The sequence below is a fragment of the Lepidochelys olivacea genome (assembly GCF_965140295.1).
Source record: "Lepidochelys olivacea isolate rLepOli2 genome assembly, chromosome: 18".
NCBI classification, from domain to species: domain Eukaryota; kingdom Metazoa; phylum Chordata; order Testudines; family Cheloniidae; genus Lepidochelys; species Lepidochelys olivacea.
Window position 1 is genome coordinate 16,508,497 of NC_140428.1, and position 20,074 is coordinate 16,528,570.

The 20,074-nt window shown below is 47.8% G+C and overlaps 1 protein-coding gene and 1 long non-coding RNA gene across 6 annotated transcripts in view; one reads left to right on the forward strand and one right to left on the reverse strand.

Moving 5' to 3' along the window:
• Window positions 1-7,850, forward strand: part of LOC311532783 — a 56,002-nt gene extending 48,152 nt beyond the window's left edge. Inside the window, exons 4-5 of the long non-coding RNA XR_014714447.1 lie at window positions 2,479-2,604; window positions 4,977-7,850. This is a non-coding gene — a long non-coding RNA (uncharacterized lncRNA). The remainder of the gene's footprint in view (window positions 1-2,478; window positions 2,605-4,976) is intronic.
• Window positions 7,851-7,972: 122 nt separating this feature from the next.
• KAZN (kazrin, periplakin interacting protein) overlaps window positions 7,973-20,074 on the reverse strand; it is a 713,277-nt gene continuing 701,175 nt past the window's right edge. For 3 of the 5 annotated variants that reach the window (XM_084651593.1, XM_084651594.1, XM_084651595.1), the window contains exons 15-16: window positions 12,384-12,516; window positions 9,151-9,575 (exon numbers count right to left, since the gene is read on the reverse strand). In XM_084651593.1, the coding sequence (XP_084507719.1) occupies window positions 9,411-9,575; window positions 12,384-12,516 (298 nt within the window). In that variant the 3' untranslated portion in view covers window positions 9,151-9,410. Of the gene's footprint in view, window positions 9,576-12,383; window positions 12,517-20,074 lie in introns of all 5 variants that reach the window. The other 2 variants (XM_084651592.1, XM_084651596.1) reach the window with 2 other exon arrangements.

Consider the following 20,074-nt stretch of genomic DNA (forward strand, 5'->3'; position numbering starts at 1 on the left):
AAAGACCAGAATATATTATGCTGAATACAACCTCCCAGAAGAGCTTGCAGTGCTGATGAGAAGAGTTACAGCAAACACTGAAGTTAATTCAGAACTGAATAGTGATTTCAGGTGCCTCAATTTTTGGGTGTCCAATTCAAGACATCTTAAAGGAACCTGATATTCAGAGGTTAACTTCTCAGCACTTACAGAAAATCAAACCCTTTTAAGGTATCTCATAGTGAGCAAACCGCTCCCTCCCCCCCCCCCAGTTTATTTTGCAAAATTCGGCACGAAATTTCATGTTATTTTGCATCTGAAATGTAGGATTATTTTATTTATCTAGCAGACATCCAGCAAGACCATTTAGTGTGTAGTATCCCCATGAGCAACTAAACCAGGGAAAGCCAGAATGATTTTAGAGGCAAAATTGAAGTGCAAGGCCTAGCTCTAATACAGATCAGTACATTCCGGAAGTTTGGAGTTGTATCAAGCCAAGCGTGAACAGAAGAACAAATCCTGATCCAACCTCCCTCCATCCAGAATTCTAGATCAGACTCACCTCTAGTTTTAAAGGAATAATATTTAGCTTTTATACAGCATTTTTCATCTGTAGATCTCAAAGCATTTAAAAAAGAGAGAGAGAGAGATAAGGTAGATGAGGTAATATCTTTTACTGGACCAACTTGGTGAGAGAGACAAGCTTGCCTCACCCATCTTATCTCTCTGATATTCTGGGACTGACACATCTACAACAATACTGCATACGTATTAAAAAAAAAGGACACAAACATTGTTATACCCATTTTTCAGGTGTGAAAGTTGAGGCACAGAGAGGTTACATAACTTGCCTCACATCACACAGTGAGTCAACGGAAGCGTTAAGAACAGAATACAGCTCCCCTGATTCGCAGGCCTTTGCCCAGGCCAGTGAACCAGGATGGTACCCACTATAACAAAATAATACATAACAATGGGAGGTCACAATGAGCAACTCTAGCTGTATTGGATAAAAGGCATGCACTAGCTGTTCAGATGGAGCTATTACAATCTACACAGGGTGAGGATCTAGTCCCCTTGCCACCATTATCTATGACACTGATAGTCATGCATTTAAAAAGCTTGCATTTTATTACTATTAAAGTTTATTTAAACTTAACTCCTTATTAGTCTGGAGATTTCATATGGACCAATCCATTTTGGTAATATATGTAAAGTTATCTTAATAGGCACTAGATAGCTGTAACAGGGTCTCCCCAAACTCAGCATCAGACCCTGCCTCTGCCTTACTTTCTCCACACTCGTGTAAGCCCACAGGCCAACTTACCAGCCAGCTGCATCAAAGGAGTTTCCACCACTATCAGTATTGCCTTCCCTTTTCTTAGGGTTGCATTTATTGTTCAAATACAGCCCAAAAGCAATCAGCTAGGTAAACCAGGTCCTGCTGCCTAAGACCTACTGCCTCAGAAGGCTGTTTCTACTGAGAGAACAGGTGTCACTAGCCAGGTCTGTCCCTACCTAGTGTAACAAGCCCCTTTCTGGTACTTTCCCTGATCCAGAATCTCCAGCAATCCCCTCCATACAGCTCCCCTCCAGCCCCCAAGTAAGCTGCTTGTTGGTCCTATCTCACCATTTGAGATGCAGCTAGTCAGTCACAGGTGGGGGCCGTAGGGCTCTGCCTGACTCCCTTAAAGTGGTCATCTCACCCTGAAACAACAGCCCTAATATGTGGGACAATATTTTCTCTGTTTCTTTTCTTGTTAGTATCATCTTCTTTTTACTGAACTAGCAAAACTTACCGCCTGCATTGATTTTGCTGCAAATGCAATTTTGCATTCACTTAGAGCTTTGTCTGAACACTTTAGCCCCTTCAAACAATTGCAGTTTGCTTTTCCCCCCTAATGCTTCCACTGCACTCATCTGTCTCTATGGGCACTCTCTAGTTGGTGGCTAGTTCAACATGACTCCTTTGGAATTTACTGCTACTAAGTCTTTGTGAAGCTAATGCAACTGCCTTATGGTCGTGTGTTCCTGTGGTTTGCAAGGTGTATGTCCTTGGGAAATGTAGAGACGCAGGGACAAACCTACCAGATCCCACCGTCGCATAAACACGTTCCTTATGTGGTATGATGCCATAAGACAAAGTCAAAGCTGCAATTTTTCTATAGTAGCACAGCACAGTGTTGTGGCTTGTCCAAAGTTAATTGGAAGGGGGGGGCGGGGTGGGAAATTTCCATGCACAGCTCTGGTGCCGATCATCTATGACTCATCTGCAGTATAATACAAAGCCAAAATGAGAAGCATTGCCCCTAAACTGTTTCCAGTTTGGCAAGCAACCCAACGGAACAGACGTACCAGTTGGATCTGTCCAAGAGCCGAGCACCAAGCGTCTACTTCACGCTGACCGACTTGGCACGCTCTGCAGTGATTATGACTGTGTCCAGTTTTACCTCCCCTTGGCTGGCATGTGTCCATTAATTGGGGCTTTCACATTTACAGGTGCTTTCACAGCTGACTGCCGTTCCTGCATGGAGGTCTGGATTTTAACTCACATGGCACTATACAATCAGGATGTCTCTACGTATGCAGGCAGAGTGGCATTCTCCTGGTACAGCTAAGAGTTTGGTAGGTTTGTATCTTCTAAAATGCATGGCAACTCTTGTTGTCACGTTTCCCTGTGTCTAGTGATAGTACTTTCTTCCAAAGAGTTTAGGCTATCTATCCTTCTGCAGTTATTAAGGATTTAATTAAGTGGCATCAAACAGCTGTTAGATATTAAGGGCCCCAATCCTAACTCCATTGAAATTCCACTGATTTCGATGGGCTCACAAATTATATCTAAGGATTCAGAATCTGCTGGGGCTGAGTTTTCATTGCATCTTTTCTTGCTGGGGAGTGAAGAAGATCTGTAGTCTCATCAGACAAGACGTGCCTGCTGCTTGTCCTTAGGAGCTCAGTTTTACTTGTTACCTAAGGCCTTAAAAGTCAGACAGAAGTTTCCTGGGAATATGAAACCCAAATTACATCCCCTCTCCTCTCCCCAGTAGAGGTGAAAATAGATCACTATGTGTTCCACGGGGTTACCTAGACAAATTAGTCTACATGGAGCTATGGGCTCTTGCCTTCATCCCACTCCCAGTTCTTAATCTTCTTCCCAAATGAGACAAGCCCAGCCCAACCCAGCATGTAACCATGAGCCATCAGCCCTGCACCAGGTGGCCTCTGACGCACCAGGTGGATCTGGGTCACTTCCAATTTCAGGGGCTGGTTCCCAGGGATAATGCCTTAAATTACTCTTAGCATGCATGAATTGGCAGGCCAGATTTTTGGCAGAAAGGCAGAGCAGGCAACGCTCCCTCTGTTGATTTAGTGAAGGTCCACCATGCCCATCCAAATTAAGGGATTTGCTTGCATGGGTACATTCAAATAACCCTCTGTAAGTCCAGCTTCAATGGGAGCACTGTCATGAGTTAAGGACTGCAGGAATTGTAGGACTATACCCCGCTCCTTGTTTCTCCACTCTGGGTGCTTTTGTTATGTTATGTTATGATTTCAAGATGGCAGCCCTCAGGCTGGGGAAATTACTGAAGGATGTTTGGTGTGAGCAAAATTCCTTTATCCTGAGCATTGGTCGTGCGGATGTCTTCTTGGAGAGGGGGTAGGAAAGTCTCCATGCACAGCACTGTGGAAGTCCAGGCTGGTTAGGCAAGCCTTTCTCCACCTGTTCTACAACTATTTTTCAATGAGCTTTAGTAACAAATGCCACCCCTGGTCAACCCCAGGGTCTGAACTCAGAACTAGAGCTGGTCAGAGAAACTTCGATGGAACCATATTCTTCAAGTTCCATCGAAATTGAAACATTTTGGGAAATTGGGTCAAAAATAGTTCTGACAATGTTGTAATTACTGGGTTTGACATTTTTTGGAATGAAAGGTTTAAACTTTTGTTTTGAAATGACTTTGTTTAGATTTTATTTTTTTAATTTTGCATTTTATTATATAATAGTCAAAAAATCTATAAAAGTCAAAATGGAAGTGAAACATTTCCATTGGTCAAAATAAAATCTTCTGATTGACCCAAACCTATTTTCCCCTGGAATTTTCCATAGCAGAAAAATTCAGAATTTTCAGTTTTTGTTCCTGTTTGGAATTAAGCTAAATTTAGAGATCTCAAAATTCTTCACAATGTGGAACTTCCATCTTCCCACAGCCCTACTCAGAACTCCCAGTATTCAGACCCAGAGCTTGATTTACCTGCCTGCATATAGCGACGTCAGTTCTTGCACAGTTCCTCTCCTAATCACTTATGCAATATTTGTGAAGGCTGTCATATCAAGCCTACTTGATCTACAGGAGTAACTACAGTAGCTGGCAGCAATAGTGGGCTGTTATATGTTCTGTGTGGATTAGCCACTAGAGGAAGACACAACATACACTTCATATGTTGACATTAAGGTTACTGGTTTTTTGATCTTATGTATTTAAATTGTTACTTAATCCATCAAAAATGTGACTATTAAATGTAGGACTGAAAACATTCAGGAAATGCTGCTTAATTAATACTTCAGATTCTGCCCAGTTCAATTTTTAACTGGGTATCTTTCTAAGTATGTGATTAATGCCTAGTAATTTCCATGAGGCACTCTGAAGGTGGGCAACAAAGAGTGGAGTTTCAGCTACATAAATAAGCTCCTTGTGCCCTCAGTTTCCCGCTATGGTCCCATTCTGTAAAGTGAAAGACCTTCCAAGGCTGGATGTTTTAGAGGCCATGGGCTGAGGCCAAGTCAGCTCTGTAATGAGTAGAAGGGAATGTTAAGAACTGACCTTGGTATCACTTCTGTAACAGTGAAAGAAAAGTAGGTCGTACTGATGAAAAACAGAACCCTGAGTCGCAGCTTGTAGCAGACATGAAATAACAGAAATGTCTACCAGAACGTTAAGTGGAATTTCCTTGCCAAATTCCCATGTGGTGATTACATGCTCTCTCCCTGCATATAGTTATATCAATACTTGTGCATTTCCTCTTCTACTCAGCGGTGTCATATTCGCCTGTTAAACATCCATTGCCTTTCACCACAGAGGTGTCTGCATTTCAGAGGTAGGTGGCATGATTCCTGTATGTACATGTGATTGATTTATCCATACCCAGACAGTTTGTTTTATCTCGCCTCTCTCAACTCTGCCTTTCCAAACAGATTTACTTCTCCTTCCTTGTCTCTAGGCTGCCCATTGGCAGCGGCTTTCTCCTCCCTTCAACTCTTTCCTTACACCAATGGGACTCGCATACACATATCAGAGGGCAGAATCTGACCTGTTGTCCTTATGGAGCCTTTCCCATGTCCCCTTCCCTTGCCTCCCCTCTGGTACAGAACAACTTCCTGATAGATCCTGATTCATTTGCATGACATCTAAACAGCCCCTTTCCTCCTATATTTATACTATAGTCCCCATGGGTGATGTATTTTTAAGTCTTTGACTCAGTCGCACTGCTGACCTTGCCCTGTGGCAGGTTTATCTCTCTTTGGGGCTCCTGGAGTCAAATATGTGATGATAAACACCTTGCTGCTAACAGAGGAAATGGCTCCTAGGTGAGCTTTCAACAGGTAAACAAAACGGCCATTCAAAGTGACATTTGATGCCACTGCACCAGAATAGAGGATAGTATGTTACCCAGTAGGTGAAGTGGTTTTTTAGGTTACACTTTTGTGGAGGAAATTGGTTACAAACATTTGCCCCATCTCTGTTTCAACACAGTTCCAGTGGTTATTAAAACAAGGTATTTAATGCCTGAATAAACCAATGATACTGAAATAGCTTTCACATGATACACAAGTCACGGTTCCTTTCCTAGAGAAACAGTAAATGGTATCTTAGTGTTCACTGAATGGTCGCTTTCGGTTGTCAGCGGAGCTCATTGATGCAAAGTTGGCATTTGGACAACAGATTTCCCTAGAGAATTCAGAAAGTCTTAGTATCTGACTAAAATGTAAGGGCCTGATCCGAAACCCATTAATGTCAATGGAAAAACTCACATTGGTTTTAAGAAGCTTTAGATCAGGTCCTTAGTTAAGAAATTGTGTGGGGGCCTGATGCAAAGCCAGCTGAGAACGTGGGTCTTTCCATTGACTTCCAGGAGCTTTGGATCAACTCAGATATGCTTTCTGCAGCCATTATGCCCATGGAGCAGCTGCAGGATTGGGCCCTGAATGTGAAATTCACCCCTGTGCAGAGAACACACACAAGATTTATCTGTCACTTAAGATCTAAGCACTTAAGCAGGTACCTAACTTTAAGCACACAAGTGGTCCCACTGAAATCAATGGGATTGCTCACATGCTTGAGGTTAGTCACATGCTCAAATACCAGGCTGAATTAGGGCCTATTGTCCAGATTTTTAAAGCTGTTTTGGTGCGTAAGGATGCAGGTAGGCACCTGTCATAAATATAAAGGGAAGGGTAAACCCCTTTAAAATCCCTCCTGGCCAGAGGAAAAATCCTCTCACCTGTAAAGGGTTAAGAAGCTAAAGGTAACCTCGCTGGCACCTGACCAAAATGACCAATGAGGAGACAAGATACTTTCAAAAGCTGGGAGGAGGGAGAGAAACAAAGGGTCTGGGTCTGTCTGTATGCTGCTTTTGCCAGGGATAGATCAGGAATGGAGTCTTAGAACTTTAGTAAGTAATCTAGCTAGGTATGTGTTAGATTATGATTTCTTTAAATGGCTGAGAAAAGAACTGTGCTGAATAGAATGACTATTCCTGTCCGTGTGTCCTTTTTGTAACTTAAGGTTTTGCCTAAAGGGATTCTCTATGTTTTGAATCTAATTACCTTGTAAGGTATCTACCATCCTGATTTTACAGAGGTGATTTCTTTACTTCTATTAAAAGTCTTCTTGTAAGAAAACTGAATGCTTTTACATTGTTCTCAGATCCAAGGGTTTGGGTCTGTGGTCACCTATGCAAATTGGTGAGGATTTTTACCAAACCTTCCCCAGGAAGTGGGGTGCAAGGGTTGAGAGGATTTTGGGGGGAAAGACGTGTCCAAACTACGTTTCCCAGTAAACCCAGTTAGAGTTTGGTGGTGGCAGTGGAGATCCAGGGACAAGGGATAAAATTAATTTGTACCTTGGGGAAGTTTTAACCTAAGCTGGTGAAAGTAAGCTTAGGAGGTTTTCATGCAGGTCCCCACATCTGTACCCTAGAGTTCAGAGTGGGGGAGGAACCTTGACAGCGCCTAACTAACTCTCATTGATTCAATGGGAGTTAGGCACGTATGCCCCTAGCAGATGCAGCCTCTAGCACGCTAGCTGATTGCTCCTAAATCCATATTCAGGCAGCTCAGTTGCCTAATTTTCAGAGATGCCGGGCACCCCAGACTGTCTGTGAGGCACTACCTGTCTGTCAGTGAGATCAGAGTTTAGCGCCATATATTTAAAATTCCTTTTTCTAAATACTTGTTTGTCTCACTCAATACCAGAGAGGAAAAGAAAAAAGAGACAAAAAGAGTGAAGCAGAAAATACGTGTTGTAAGTGATGTTCTCCTCCGGACAGAGATTTGAGTTTCATATTCCGCTTGCTTGATCTTCCCCCCTGCCTTTCATTTTTCGCCATTCATGCTAATGAACCTTGTAGTCCCAGGGAATCTCTTCATTTCAATTTTCCAAAAGGCTTGTCTGACAGCTACTCTGTGGCCTTAAATGTGTAAAATTGATCTTTCCTCACTGTGAGCCACTCTGAGCCACTTCCCCTTAGTGAGCCACTTGACTGTACTGGGCCAGATCCTCAGATGGTGGAAACTGGCAGAGCTGGAGCGAGGCCATTTTGCCTAAAACAAACCCAACAGCTGCCTGCCCGACAATATGTTTCACCAAAAGAAAACATTTACTTAGAACCCAGAGCCCCGATGAGCTCCCATAACTTCTAATAAATAAACAAAAGCATCCTTTGGGCCCAGAAATTTTTAGCAATAATCGTTCCACAGTAAGACCATACTGATAATAATACAGAACCACTGAGCCAGAAAGTCCCCAAAGTGCTTTACAGACTGCAGCAAAGAGCTTGCTCCGTCACGGCTGAAGTGCATCCAGCTCTGGAGAAGAAGACAGCACCCATTCTATGCCAGACACGCTAAACAATCATTCATAGGGAGGGAAGGGAATTATTATAAGAAGCTCAGCACAATGTGTGTACCAAGGTTTGAATTTGGCCAAGATATCAGGACCAACACTCTGTGGGCAGGAGCTCATCTTTCCACATTTTTAACTGGAGCGAGGACACCTCCAACAGCATATGCTCCTTAACGCCGTGCCGGGGCACTGGCTCAGGACTGACTCACAGGGAAGAATGTCACCTATGGAATCGCCGGCATTGCTTCTCGTCGCAACAGACACTTCCTAGCAGGTATCCCACCCAGGCACTGAAAGTTTGCCCATGTTGGTGAAATCACATGGGACTGCAGGCTGAAAGAGTAGGGCTGCTCCTACAGATGGTATCTGTCAATTTCGGAAGCTGTGAGTGCCCCAGAGGCTGAGAGGTGAGTCAGGTTTTTGAACTCTTGCTGCACAATGCTGAAGTGACTTCAGATGAGGAAGTACAGCCCCTGCCTGACATTACTGTCTATCCATGGTATTTCTAAAGCACGGCTCACCATGGGATCTATGCACTGGAGAACAATGAAAGGGCCGATCCTTCAAGGTCCTGAGTGGGAGGCATTTCACTGCCTCACTTCCCACTGATCTCCTGCAGCGCTCCCAGCAGGTGTTCACCACTTTGCATAATGAGGGTCAGTGGCAGCATGGAGGGTGCCCCAAAGGGCCATATCCTTCCCGGCTCCCCACTCTGTTCCAAAGTACGGGTTGATTTTCATTCACCTAATTTCGCCTCCTCCTCATGTTTCCTCTCTCTTTTTATCCTTCCTCCCCAGTGCAACGTCAAAGCAGTAGATAAACGTGATGGGCTGATGCTGGGTGATGACAACTGGGAGCAATCTCACTGGGGCTGGTCTTTCCTGCCCCATTCAAACTGGCAGTCCTGGGGGCCCACAGTCATCCCATGAGTGCGTTTTGTATTTTGGGGGGGCCCACCCAGAGAGAGGAATGGATCAGTCAAGTCATTGGCTGGGCATCACTATCATTTCACAGGGGGCCCAGGTTGGGCTCTGAAAATTTTCTGGAATGCTTGCTGGAAATCTTTTACTATAGGGAATCAGCATTGGGTTTATCTGGGTCCCCCAGCATTAACACAATACAGACACTTTAAACAAAGACATGCCACCATGTTAGGTTTGAACGGAGTTGCCTCTAGCAACGGCTACAATATGTACAACCCAAGAAGTGTGCGTTTCATTCATCCTCTTGAGATTTCCTTCCCATTTACTGGCCACAATGTCACCGTTGATTTCAGCGAGTCCTGTCTTGCCTGAACAATCCAATTCCTTACACATTGGTGACTTCCAGACTACCAAAGCGTTCCAAGCGGCACTGCTCTGGCCTACTTAGCTTCATCTCCTCACAGCACTCTTCGTTTTTGAGAGATCCATAGTCATCATGGCAATCAGTGTCTTTTCCACTGAATCCCCTTCCAATTTTCCCCAGGGGAAGCTGCAAATGAAATCAGAGGAACGTAAGGATAATCTCCATCATTGTATGGCGATTTTTAAGAGCAGGTTAGAGAAAAAACACCTGTCAGAGATGGTCTAGCTAATACTTAGTCCTGCCACGAGTGCAGGGGACTGGAGTAGATGGCTTCTCGAGGTCCCTTCCAGTCCTATGGTTCTAATGTCATGGGGAGAAAGAGACAGGATGCACAATAGTGTCATGGAGGGAAGGGGGCACCAGATCTGCTTAACCAAGAACTGACCCGAAGCTCCTTTAAAATCCACGTACAGTCAGAAGTAGGACTGTAAAGGTGTCATTTCCGCAGAGTTCCATATCGCAAGAGCTTCCTGATCCAAATTTGCTCAGTATACAAATCAAAGGTTTGTTTCTCTAATTGCCAGCACTGGAAACTCAATCTGGAATCTGAGAGTATTAAAAACCCACAGCTGGGCCCTGCCAACAGACTCGGGCTCAGTCTAAGGGGCTATTTAATAGCGGTGCAGACTGGATCCCGGGCTATGGGACACTGCAAGCGGGGAGGGTCCCAGAGCTTGGGCTCCAGCCTGAGCCCAAATGTCTACACTGAAATTAAACAGCCCCTTAGCCCGAACCCCACTTGCCCGAGTTGCCTAGCACGGGCCAGCCATGGGCTTTTAATTGCAGTGTAGACATACCCCCGAGGGCAAGATCCTTGTCTGCTGTAAGTTAGCATAGCGCTCCTGGAGTCAACAGAGCGACGCTGATTTACACCAGCTGAGGATCTGATCTGGAGAGTCAAACCCTGTGAGTTCTGCCTCTTGCACCAAGAGCATTGCTACTGGTTCTGTGCTCAGAGTGGCACTGGCATCTGCTGGCTCCCAAGGAGGTACCAAACCCAGCTCGCTCACCAGTAGCCGGGCTGGCTGCTCTAAGAGGAGACAGGAATGTTTGTTTGAGTAAAGGCAGCAGAGCTGCATTTGTATTGAGTAAGAAAAAGTTGTTGTTGTTTTTTTAAAGTGTAATAATGAGCACAAAAGTGACTCTAAATCTTACTCTTCTTCACACCACAGATCTGGTTCCCTGAGTCTGTCTTACTGGCTCAGCTGACTAAAGCAGGTTCCTGTGGCTTTTGTACGCTTATCTTTGCCCAGCCAGGATCTATTCCGGCTCAGGTGTCCTCAATAGAATTTTTCACTAAGTTCTGTCTGCAGATTCGTCACTGCCAGTCATATCAGCGCACAGCTTGATTGTCAGCTCCCTTGCTGAGGGGCCCGATTCTGCCACTTGTACTCAGGGTACTTCCAGTCAAACTACCCACATAACGAGGGACCACTCGGCGTGAGTAAAGGTAGCAGAATTAGACCCTCAGTTGGCAGGGCTGGCAGTTAGGAATTTATTATTTTGTGCTTGTAATCTGGGTGAATCTAACCCCGAGTCATTGAGCTACAACAACCAGGGAAGTTCCAGGGTGGCATTTTTACAGTTACTTTTCAGAGGAGAATCCACCCACACTTTAAAAAAATGGCTTCTCTGATTATAGCCTCACATTAAGGCTTGAAATATGTTTGCATAGTTTGCATTCTGCTCCATACTTCCAAACAACCACCCTCCAGCTTCCATCAGGGACTCTGTGTTCTCTATCTGTTGTTCCTAAGGAAGAGGTTGTTGGGGGGGGGTGGTTGGTTTCAGAGTCTGTCCTGAAGTCCCCCATTGTTTCCCCTTTAACCGTAAAGACCCAGGGCCAGTTCCTCCACTGGTGTTAATCAGTACAGCACCATTAAAGTCAATGGAGAGATTTCAGTTTGGACCAGCTGAGATTCCAGCCCTTGTTGCAGGCTGAACCCCCTTCCAGCCATCTGGAATGGCAGGCACATTGCCAGTCAATGGAGTTCATCATGCTGGCCAGCAAGGGGCGCTAGAAAGCAACATAAGATACTACCCCTACAAAAGGGCTCAACCAGGGCTCCCTTGACATCTCTAGAGAAAGCTTTGACTCTGTGGAGGCATTGCACTGGACTGCTTTAGACTGCTGGCCCAACACCCACGGGTATAAGACTATTTCTAAATATTTCTAAGACTATTTTAAAGTATTTCTTACATTATATATAATGTAAGAAATACTTTAATACACACAGAGAGAGAGAGAGAGAGAGACAGCTAATTTTAAAATGAATGCAATTAATTATTTCATTAGCTCACACATGCCTCTTCTGAGTATTTACATCCCCAGTTATCATGGAGATGAAATGACAGCTCCAGGCAGAAAATCAGTCATTTCCAGCTGGGAGAGGGGAGTAATTTGGACGTGGTGATTAAATGGCCCATCCTATGCAAGTTATAATTGGTTTGTTATTGAGCTAATCATCACATAAATTCCAGGCTTAAAAATGCCAACTTTCCCTGGACACAAAAAGGCTTTTCAGTGTAATTTAATTCCTGTAAAGAATATAATTTATAGTCACCCATCTTGCATTATGCTGCTTAATGCCCTTACTCATGCACCTGGTTGATAACTGTTATTAGCATCAGTGGGGAAACAATGCAGAGGGGTTTACTGGGGCAATCTAGAGTTGTACTGCCTGCCCAGTTTCCCATTGGTCTCTGTGTGAACCGCCATAGGCTGTAGTGATAAGACCATAAAAGTGAAGAGATCGAACCTCAAAGGGAGAGCAGCAGGGAAAGGGGATCTGAGCCTGAGTAAGCAGTCATCAAGTCATATTTTCAAAACAGCTCAGGCCCAGATTTTTCAGTAGTGTTTAGTAACCAGTTCGGGTTATAGTGTCATATTTGCCACCCCGCCAGCCTCCGCTGTAAAAATGTAAACAGACTCACCCTGCTTGCTTTGCATTTTAAGCTGCTCCCCTCCTCCTTGCTCTGCCTGGTAGCGCTGGAGGTGCGCCTGAGTGAACCCTGTTGGACGAGAGTCGACGCTCCATACCGCTCGCTCTCTAGAACACCTGTAGGGCTGAACAATGAACAGACACTCATCTCACAGAAGTTTTTAATGTGGAGCCAGTAAACGAAAGAGCCACATTCAAAATCAAACAAGTGGTGGCTGGGTTTTTTTAAAAGGACTGGTTCATCTGATGCCCAGTTATAACAGGCATCCATGACAGCCAATAACTGAGGCTCAAATTGTAACATCTATGCTAGGGCAGGTCCAGAGGTGAAGTAAGCCGGTACGCTCCCGTACGGCATACTGGTAAGAGCCAGTGCGCTGTACCGGGACCAGCTTTTGCAGGTGGCAATTTAAAGCCCTAGGGTAGCGGTGGTGGTGGGGCTCCGGCAGGGACTGAAATGGCCCCGGAGCTCCAGCCGCTGCGACCGCCCCGGGGCCCTTTAAATCCCTGCCAGAGCTCGGCCGCTGCTACCCCAGGGCTCGGACAGCAGGGCTCAGGTGGGGATTTAAAGGGCTCGGGGCTCCGGCAGCTGCTACCACAGCAGAGCCCCATGCCCTTTAAAGCTCTGCCAGAGCCCAGAGCCCTGGGGTAGCGGTGGCAGCTGGGAGTCCCCAGGGCTCCTTAGTGATTTAAAGGGCCCGGGGCTCCACTGCGGTAGCGGCAGCTGGAGCCCTGGGCCCTTTAAATCGCCCCCGAGACCCCAGCCGCCTCTGCAGCTGGTAGCTTGGGGGTGATTTAAAGGGCCCCAGGCTCCCAGCCGCCACGACCGCAGCTGGAGCCCCGGGCCCTTTAAATCAAGATTTTAAATCAAGATTGAAAGGGCCTGGGGATTTAAGGCCCTGCCTCTTCCAGTTGAGGCCACGCTCCCCGCTCAGGACTCCGGCGTAGCGGTAAGTCCTCTAACTTACTTTCACCCCTGGGCAGGACTAATGTGATCTCATTCTGCACAGTGTATTGTAATGGCTGCAGGGATCAAGAAAGAATCCCCCCACCCCCCACTTCTCTATGTGTAGAGGTGCATACCTGGCCTTTTTGCCTTCCTCTCAAGCGTCAGGTACTGGTGACTGGCCAATAGTTTCATGAGCCAATACTGTCCGCCAGAGTCAGGCCCAAAACAAAACTTCAACAAACCCAGTATTTGTGAAAGGCCAGATTCAGACACAAACTTTCCTCCTGGCTCCTGTGTCTATAATGAGGTGAACAAAAACCTGGCTCCACGTCCCCAGAAGCTTCAGAAGAGGTCAGCTCCATCTGTGCTCTGACTTGGAGCAGCAAATTCCTGCTTCCCAAAATAATGAACTTCAGACACTGACCAGCACTCCGGGCTTTCCAGCTGGATAGAGATGAGGGTGCATTTGCCAAAGAGAGATTTTTACAGGGTGCAGGGAGGAAGACATACCAGGCCCCTTTCCCGTCTGCAAGGTTAGGTGGCGCCAGATGCTCCCACATGCATCTACCAGAAGTGGTGGGACTTCTTTGACATACCCAAAGTGGACCAGAGCCCTAAAGTGGCTTGGCCAGAAAAATCAAAGGCATTGGATAGTGCACACTAGGATGGCCTCCAGGAGAGAGCTGATTACAACACAAAGCAGGTGTATGTGCTGATCTGGACAGCTGACCCGGACAGCTGACCCTGCTTTGGCACTAGAAGCTCTATTCCAAAGGAGAAATTGCTTTGGCTTGATTCTAGGATTGCTTTTCCTGGAGCGGCGGGGGGGGGGGGGGGGGGAATTCATCCATCCACGATTAGAAGGGCTGGCTCCAATCCTTTTGTGCCGTGACAAAGTCCAGTCCTCTCCATTGCTCGCAGTGCATGTCACCTGCTCCTTGCTGTCATCCAGTCACTTTCCATTTGCCTTCCCATCAATCGACACCCTGGCTTTCTTCCTCCCAGCAGCCATTCCACCCAGTGCCACAGTCCCCGGCAGCCAGGTTTTCTTCTCGCTCTGCAGTGTTAGGTGGTGGGGACACGGCGGCGGCACAAGGAAATCTTTTTGCTGCTCCTCTGCTCGCTCCAGGGACACAGGGTCCAAGTCAGTCCCTGCACCTGCCTCGCTTTTGTGCCTTTCATGGACATTCCCCTTTTCTTCACAAGTGTCATTTGATCCACGAGCCAATCTCCTGCGGCCAGCAGTGGGCTAGGCTCCATTCTGAGACATCGTGGGGCCAGGGTCGTTCAGCCTCTCCACTGTCAATGCATGTGCTTTGATTTTACACAACTACTTGGGAAGCAACTCTTATCTCACCAGCCTGTCCGTCTCCTCCTCCTGCTGCTGGCCCCTTTATTAGCTCTAGCTCACTGGCTGCTATGCTGGTCTTATTCCCTCTCTGCAGGAGGGAAAAACCATTGCTGACAACTCTGGATTCCTCTATTGGGAGAAATGAATTCAGGATAATGCCTCCTGGCTCCCCCTCTGTAAGGACCCTCTCAGGCACTACCCTGATCATCTCATATCCTGCTTCACCCCTGAACAGGTATAGCCTGGAGAAAGGCAACTTCCTCTCACTGCCCCTCTATCCTGACCTGAAGGGACCATCCCTAGAAATGAGGATGGGGACATTTTCCAGACACATTCCAGCCCTGACCTCTCTGCCTCTTCTACCAGTTGGGACAAAGGACTGAAACCCCCCAACTTATTCTGTGTAGGTCTCCAAGGACCCAGTAATATGGTAGCATCTTTAAAATTACTCCTGACACGTTGGATTTCAACAGCTGATCTAGCAGTGAAATCCCTCCCGTAACTCATTAGCAATGCCATGAGCCATCCTTTGGACAGCTGGTTTTGATGCCAGGAGAGTGGGCTGTGCCTTTGCCATTCTGGCTGCTGCTTCTCATCGTGACAGTAACAGAGCAGTCAGTAATCAGGGCAGGCAGAAATATCGCTTTCTAGTGGATGGGTTCTGCAACGTACAATGCTGCCATCCCCAGCGCAAAGCCTTCTGCTGTCAACACAGCGGATTGCTTGTACAGTACTGACAGCTCAGAAACTCTAGGGCTCCCAATTTGCCTGGGCTCTTTGCGGGTGTGTGTATGTGTGTGCAAACAAAAGCACAATATTTGCAATGTGAACCATCTGTTTCGGGTGAGCCAACTAACCAGAGCCATCTGTATAGTCGGGCCTGAAAAAGCTTGAAATCTCACTGCCTCCACTGGAAATTTGCAGGAGAATTTCCCTCTCAGCTCTCAACTGGATACTTTGCAGAAATCCTGCTTGTGTGGACAGAAGTGCCATGCAGTGAATGAGTGCCGAATACGCCCAGCAGAGCGCCAGTGCAGGGGCCTGTATTCTACATTGCCCAAGGTAACCGAAGTCCAACTCAGCCTGTTATACAAAGTTGTTTGTAAAAGTCAGCAAAAAGAGGAGATAAAGAGCCTGATACTAACTGGATTGTTTAGGTTACAAGAACTGTGCTAAGGGATCTGCAAGGCTCCTGGTAAAGTCACAGGGCGGCATAAGAATGAGCGGAAAGATTCTAGAGATGGGTAAAAATGTTTATGTTGGAAATTAGTGGCATGTTTTCCCATTTCCTTGGACATTGTTGACCTGGTGGGGGGTCACGCCATGGATGCGGGGAAAGAGGAAGACATGGACTGGAAGGAGTGAGCTTCACAAGCTAAAAGCAATGCCCTAAAAAGCCCTGGGCTGGAATGAGCTCGGCGTAGCTGATAAGACATTGGGCAGTGCTTGCATTCCTCCAGCAGCAAAGTTGCAAGTGAAAGTCGGCTCCAGAAACGGAAGCTGTATTTTCTAGCTTAGCTGTTCTTTTTTCTCCCAGTGCACGCGCGTGTGTTCGGTCTAAAAGAAAATAGGCCTGGACGTCACCAGCAGCACCAATAGCCGCTCCAGACCACCTCAGCCAACTTCATCTCTTGTTCGCATCCAAAAGGACAGTTAATACCCTCTGAAAGACTGGCCCACGGGGGTTTCTTCCAATCAACAAAGACTAAATACAGCTCAAATGTTTTTTTAATGGGTGGTTGCTACAATCAAAGTAAGCCGTGATCATTTGACACAAACCTAGGGTGACCATATTTCCCAATGCTGAAAAGGGACACCTGGTAAAATTACTCATATTCAAGCGAGTTCAACGGCAATCAGTCAGAACTATGCAGTACAAACATTCAAATTAACATCAAGCTGACTGAGCCCCTGTTAAAAAGCTGCTTAAAGATAAGAAGGTAAATAAAAAGAATCCAACTATACTGATAGTTGGATTCTTTTTATTTACCTTCTTATCTTTAAGGCTTTAGTGTTCACACGGGGAGAGGTCTCACACACACATACCCCTCTCTCTCTCTCTCTCTCTCTCTCTCTCTCGCTGGGGGTGTGTGTCTGTGACTGACCGACCGGACCCTCCCTGCCTGGTGCTCTCTGCCCTTCCTGCCTGGCTGAGGCCTCGGGGAGGGCCTGCCTCTCCTGGTACCTGGCACCATGTCCTTCCAAGGCAACAAATGGAGAGGTGGGGGGGGACTCAGGGTCACATGCCCCCCTCCCCAGATTTCAGCCAGGATTCATACCAGAATGTGGCCAGCAGCAGCCTTTTGGCATGGTGCGGGAGGGAAGGGATGGGAGCTGCTTCCAGCCGTGGGGGGCGGGGGTGGGGGAAAGGGATGACCTGGCCCATGTCTTTGCAGAACTCATCTCTTCCCACCCCTACCGCTCCCCTGTGGCTAAAAGCAGCTTGTCCCTTCCTGCCCGCACAGTGTTGAAATCCAGGCTTCTGATGGCCACTAACATAACCCAGCCACCACCTGTCCCCCGACTACAGCGCGGGCAGGAAGGGGTTAAGCCCTCAGGACGCATTGGGCACCAGGGCCCAGGGAACCTGACTGCAGGGGCTTCAGCGAACCCGGCCAGAGAGGTGGCCGAGCAGAGGAGGGTGCCTAGGGGACGGAGCGGGTGAAGAGGGTCCTAAGGCCCTGCCCGGGGGGCTGCTGTGGAGCCTGCAGGATCAGGGCACGCACAGGCTGGAAATTGCTTCTCCCTGTCCTGCCACTCCAGAGCTTAGCTGGGAGGCAGAGAGGCTTCCCCTTGCCAGCGCTGTGCAGGGCTTTAGCATAGGCAGGGCTCAGCTCCTCCTGGCCAGCCCCCAAGGCTGGAGGGTCTTGGGCTTTCCCAGGGCGCCTGCCCAGCCGGAGGCAGTGGGGGAAGGAAGGAGCCTGCCGGCCAGGCTGTTGGTGAGCTGAGCGCTCCGACCGGGGGCTGGTTCTCTGCACAGCGATGGGAGCAGGAGGGAGGTGGGTGGGGAAGGATATGGAGGAGCAGCGGGGCTGGGGGGAGTGAAGGAGCAAAGCAGGGAGAGGGCAGCGAGAGGGGGAACATGTAAAGGGCCAATGGGTGGGCAGCAGAGGAGACACGTAACCGGCCGCCGCCTGGCACCCACCCGCACTCACCAGCCACCGCAGCTCGCAGCCAGCGCCAGCCGGAAATGGACAGGGGTGCTGACAGACCAGCAAGGGGAGCGGCTGGCCCCCCGCGCTGCAGCTTTGCCCCGCCACCAGCCTTGCACCCCCACCATCGGTCACTGGACCCCGCAACTCACCGCTGGTGGGCGGGCGGTTGGCGAGCAGGTATCCAGCCAGCAGCCAGACCTGCGAGGACTGATGGGGGGCGGGGAGACAGAAAATACAGGACAGTTTGCCCGTTTTTAAGAAAAAGTCGGGACACCTGCAGGAGGGCTTAAATATTGGACTGTCCCTTTAAAAATGGGACATCTGAATACCATCTTATCCCTTGTTGGGACTGAGACACCCCCCCTTCAATACAGCAGATCTCCCAGAGAGGCAGATTTTGTCCCTGCTGGAAACGATGAAAGACGACAGCTAACTCAGAGCTCCGCAAAGCACAACAGCCGTGAGCACGGTACAGATGCTTCAATAGATTAGATTGGATCTACACAGTCCAGCTATAATCACAACAGCTGGCTGTATTTTAGCCTCAATCTACGATCACTGCGTGTCAGTGTGAATGCTGTGCAAAGACTGATGGGAGAGACCCGCCCTTTATGAAGCCTCCACAATGATCAGAACTTTCAGCGGGGCCGCAGAGCTCACCAGCTGGCCACTTATCAGCATTTCATCCATTGGTAACAGCAGTCACTCAGCTTTTCCCATCGACAAATCAACAGGCGTGAAACACATTCTCTGTGCGGAGGGCCAGCACAAGGCTTATGCACCACTTAAATCGCACTTAATCCCTCAAAATAGAGCTTTATCCGATACTTACGTGATGGACCCCGTCTTGGCCAACAACAGGCACTGAAGTGCAGAAGACTACAGCTGAAAGCATACGTCTCTACAGTTTGAGCTAAAAAGCCAGAATCTGTGTGAATTAGGCACAGAGAGGGCACATAATAGACACTGACTAGTGTGTTACACAAGAGATTTATACTGGCTCTCTGACAATGGAGAATTTCACACTGGGATTGTAATTCTAACCCAGTGGTACATAGAACATTATTTCAGAGCTTCAGAGAGTTTAAGGCCAGAAGGTACCATTAGATTATCCAGCCTGATCCCCTGGATATCGCAGACCATTAAATTTCACCCAGATACCCCTATACTAAGACCAAATACATTAGTTAGATTAAAGCGTTTCAGTCCTCAGGAGCCAGACAGAAAACAGGGGAGACCGAGATGTTGCTAGTGTCCGAGGCCTTGCAAGGGCAGGGGATTGGTTAGGTGAGCTATGCCCAGATGATCTCAGCAGGCGAACCATGTCCCAGAGGGTGGAGGAAAGAAAATACACCCCATGGTCCCTGTCAAGCTTGCCAGGGAAAAATTCCTTCATGACCCCAAATCTGGTAAGCGGTTAGACCCTGAGCACGTGAGCAAGACCACCAGCCAGGCATCCAGATACTTGGTACTTCAAACTTTTCTCTGCCCATCTCTTCATTTATATGTGACCAATTTATGTGCTAGGAAGTTCCCTTTTCTGCACGCTCCTCCCCTGTCTGCATGATTTTAAAATGAAAATGGAGAGCTGCCTAATCTGTGTTTGAATTGTTGCACATACTCCTTGGAAGCCAGTCTGAAAGTAAAGCTCTCCCCAGTTAATAGGTCCTGTCCTGCTTTGAGCCCATTTGAAGTACAGCTGGGTCCCAGCCAGTGGCAGATTTAGAGTTAGTGGGACCCTGTGCGCAGCTTCATTTTTAGGGTCCCTAGGGGGGACAAGAAAAAGAACATTCTCTCTCATTCCCCCCCCCCCGTTTTTCATTCTTTTTTTTCTTCATTCTCTTCCTATATTACGTGTAATGGGAAGTAAATGAAAATAAAGTGAGCTACCTTGATTGGGACGGGGCTTGGCGTGTGGGAGGGGGTGCAGGCTCTGGGAGGAAGTTTGGGTGTGGGCTCTGGGCTGGGACAGGGGGTTGGGCTGTAGGAGGGGGTCAAGGGTGCAGGCTCTGGGAGAAAGTTTGGGTGTGGGCTCTGGGCTGGGGAAGGGGTTTGGGGTGCGGGAGGGCGTCAGGGAGGCAGTGCTTACCTTGGGCAGTGTGGCTCCCAAAGCAACCAGCACACAAACCCCTCTGACAGCAGCTCCTAGGCAGGTCGGGCCAGGTGCCCGCAGGTGCCGCCCTTGCAGCTCCCATTGACCACAGTTCCCGGCCAATGGGAGCTGCGGA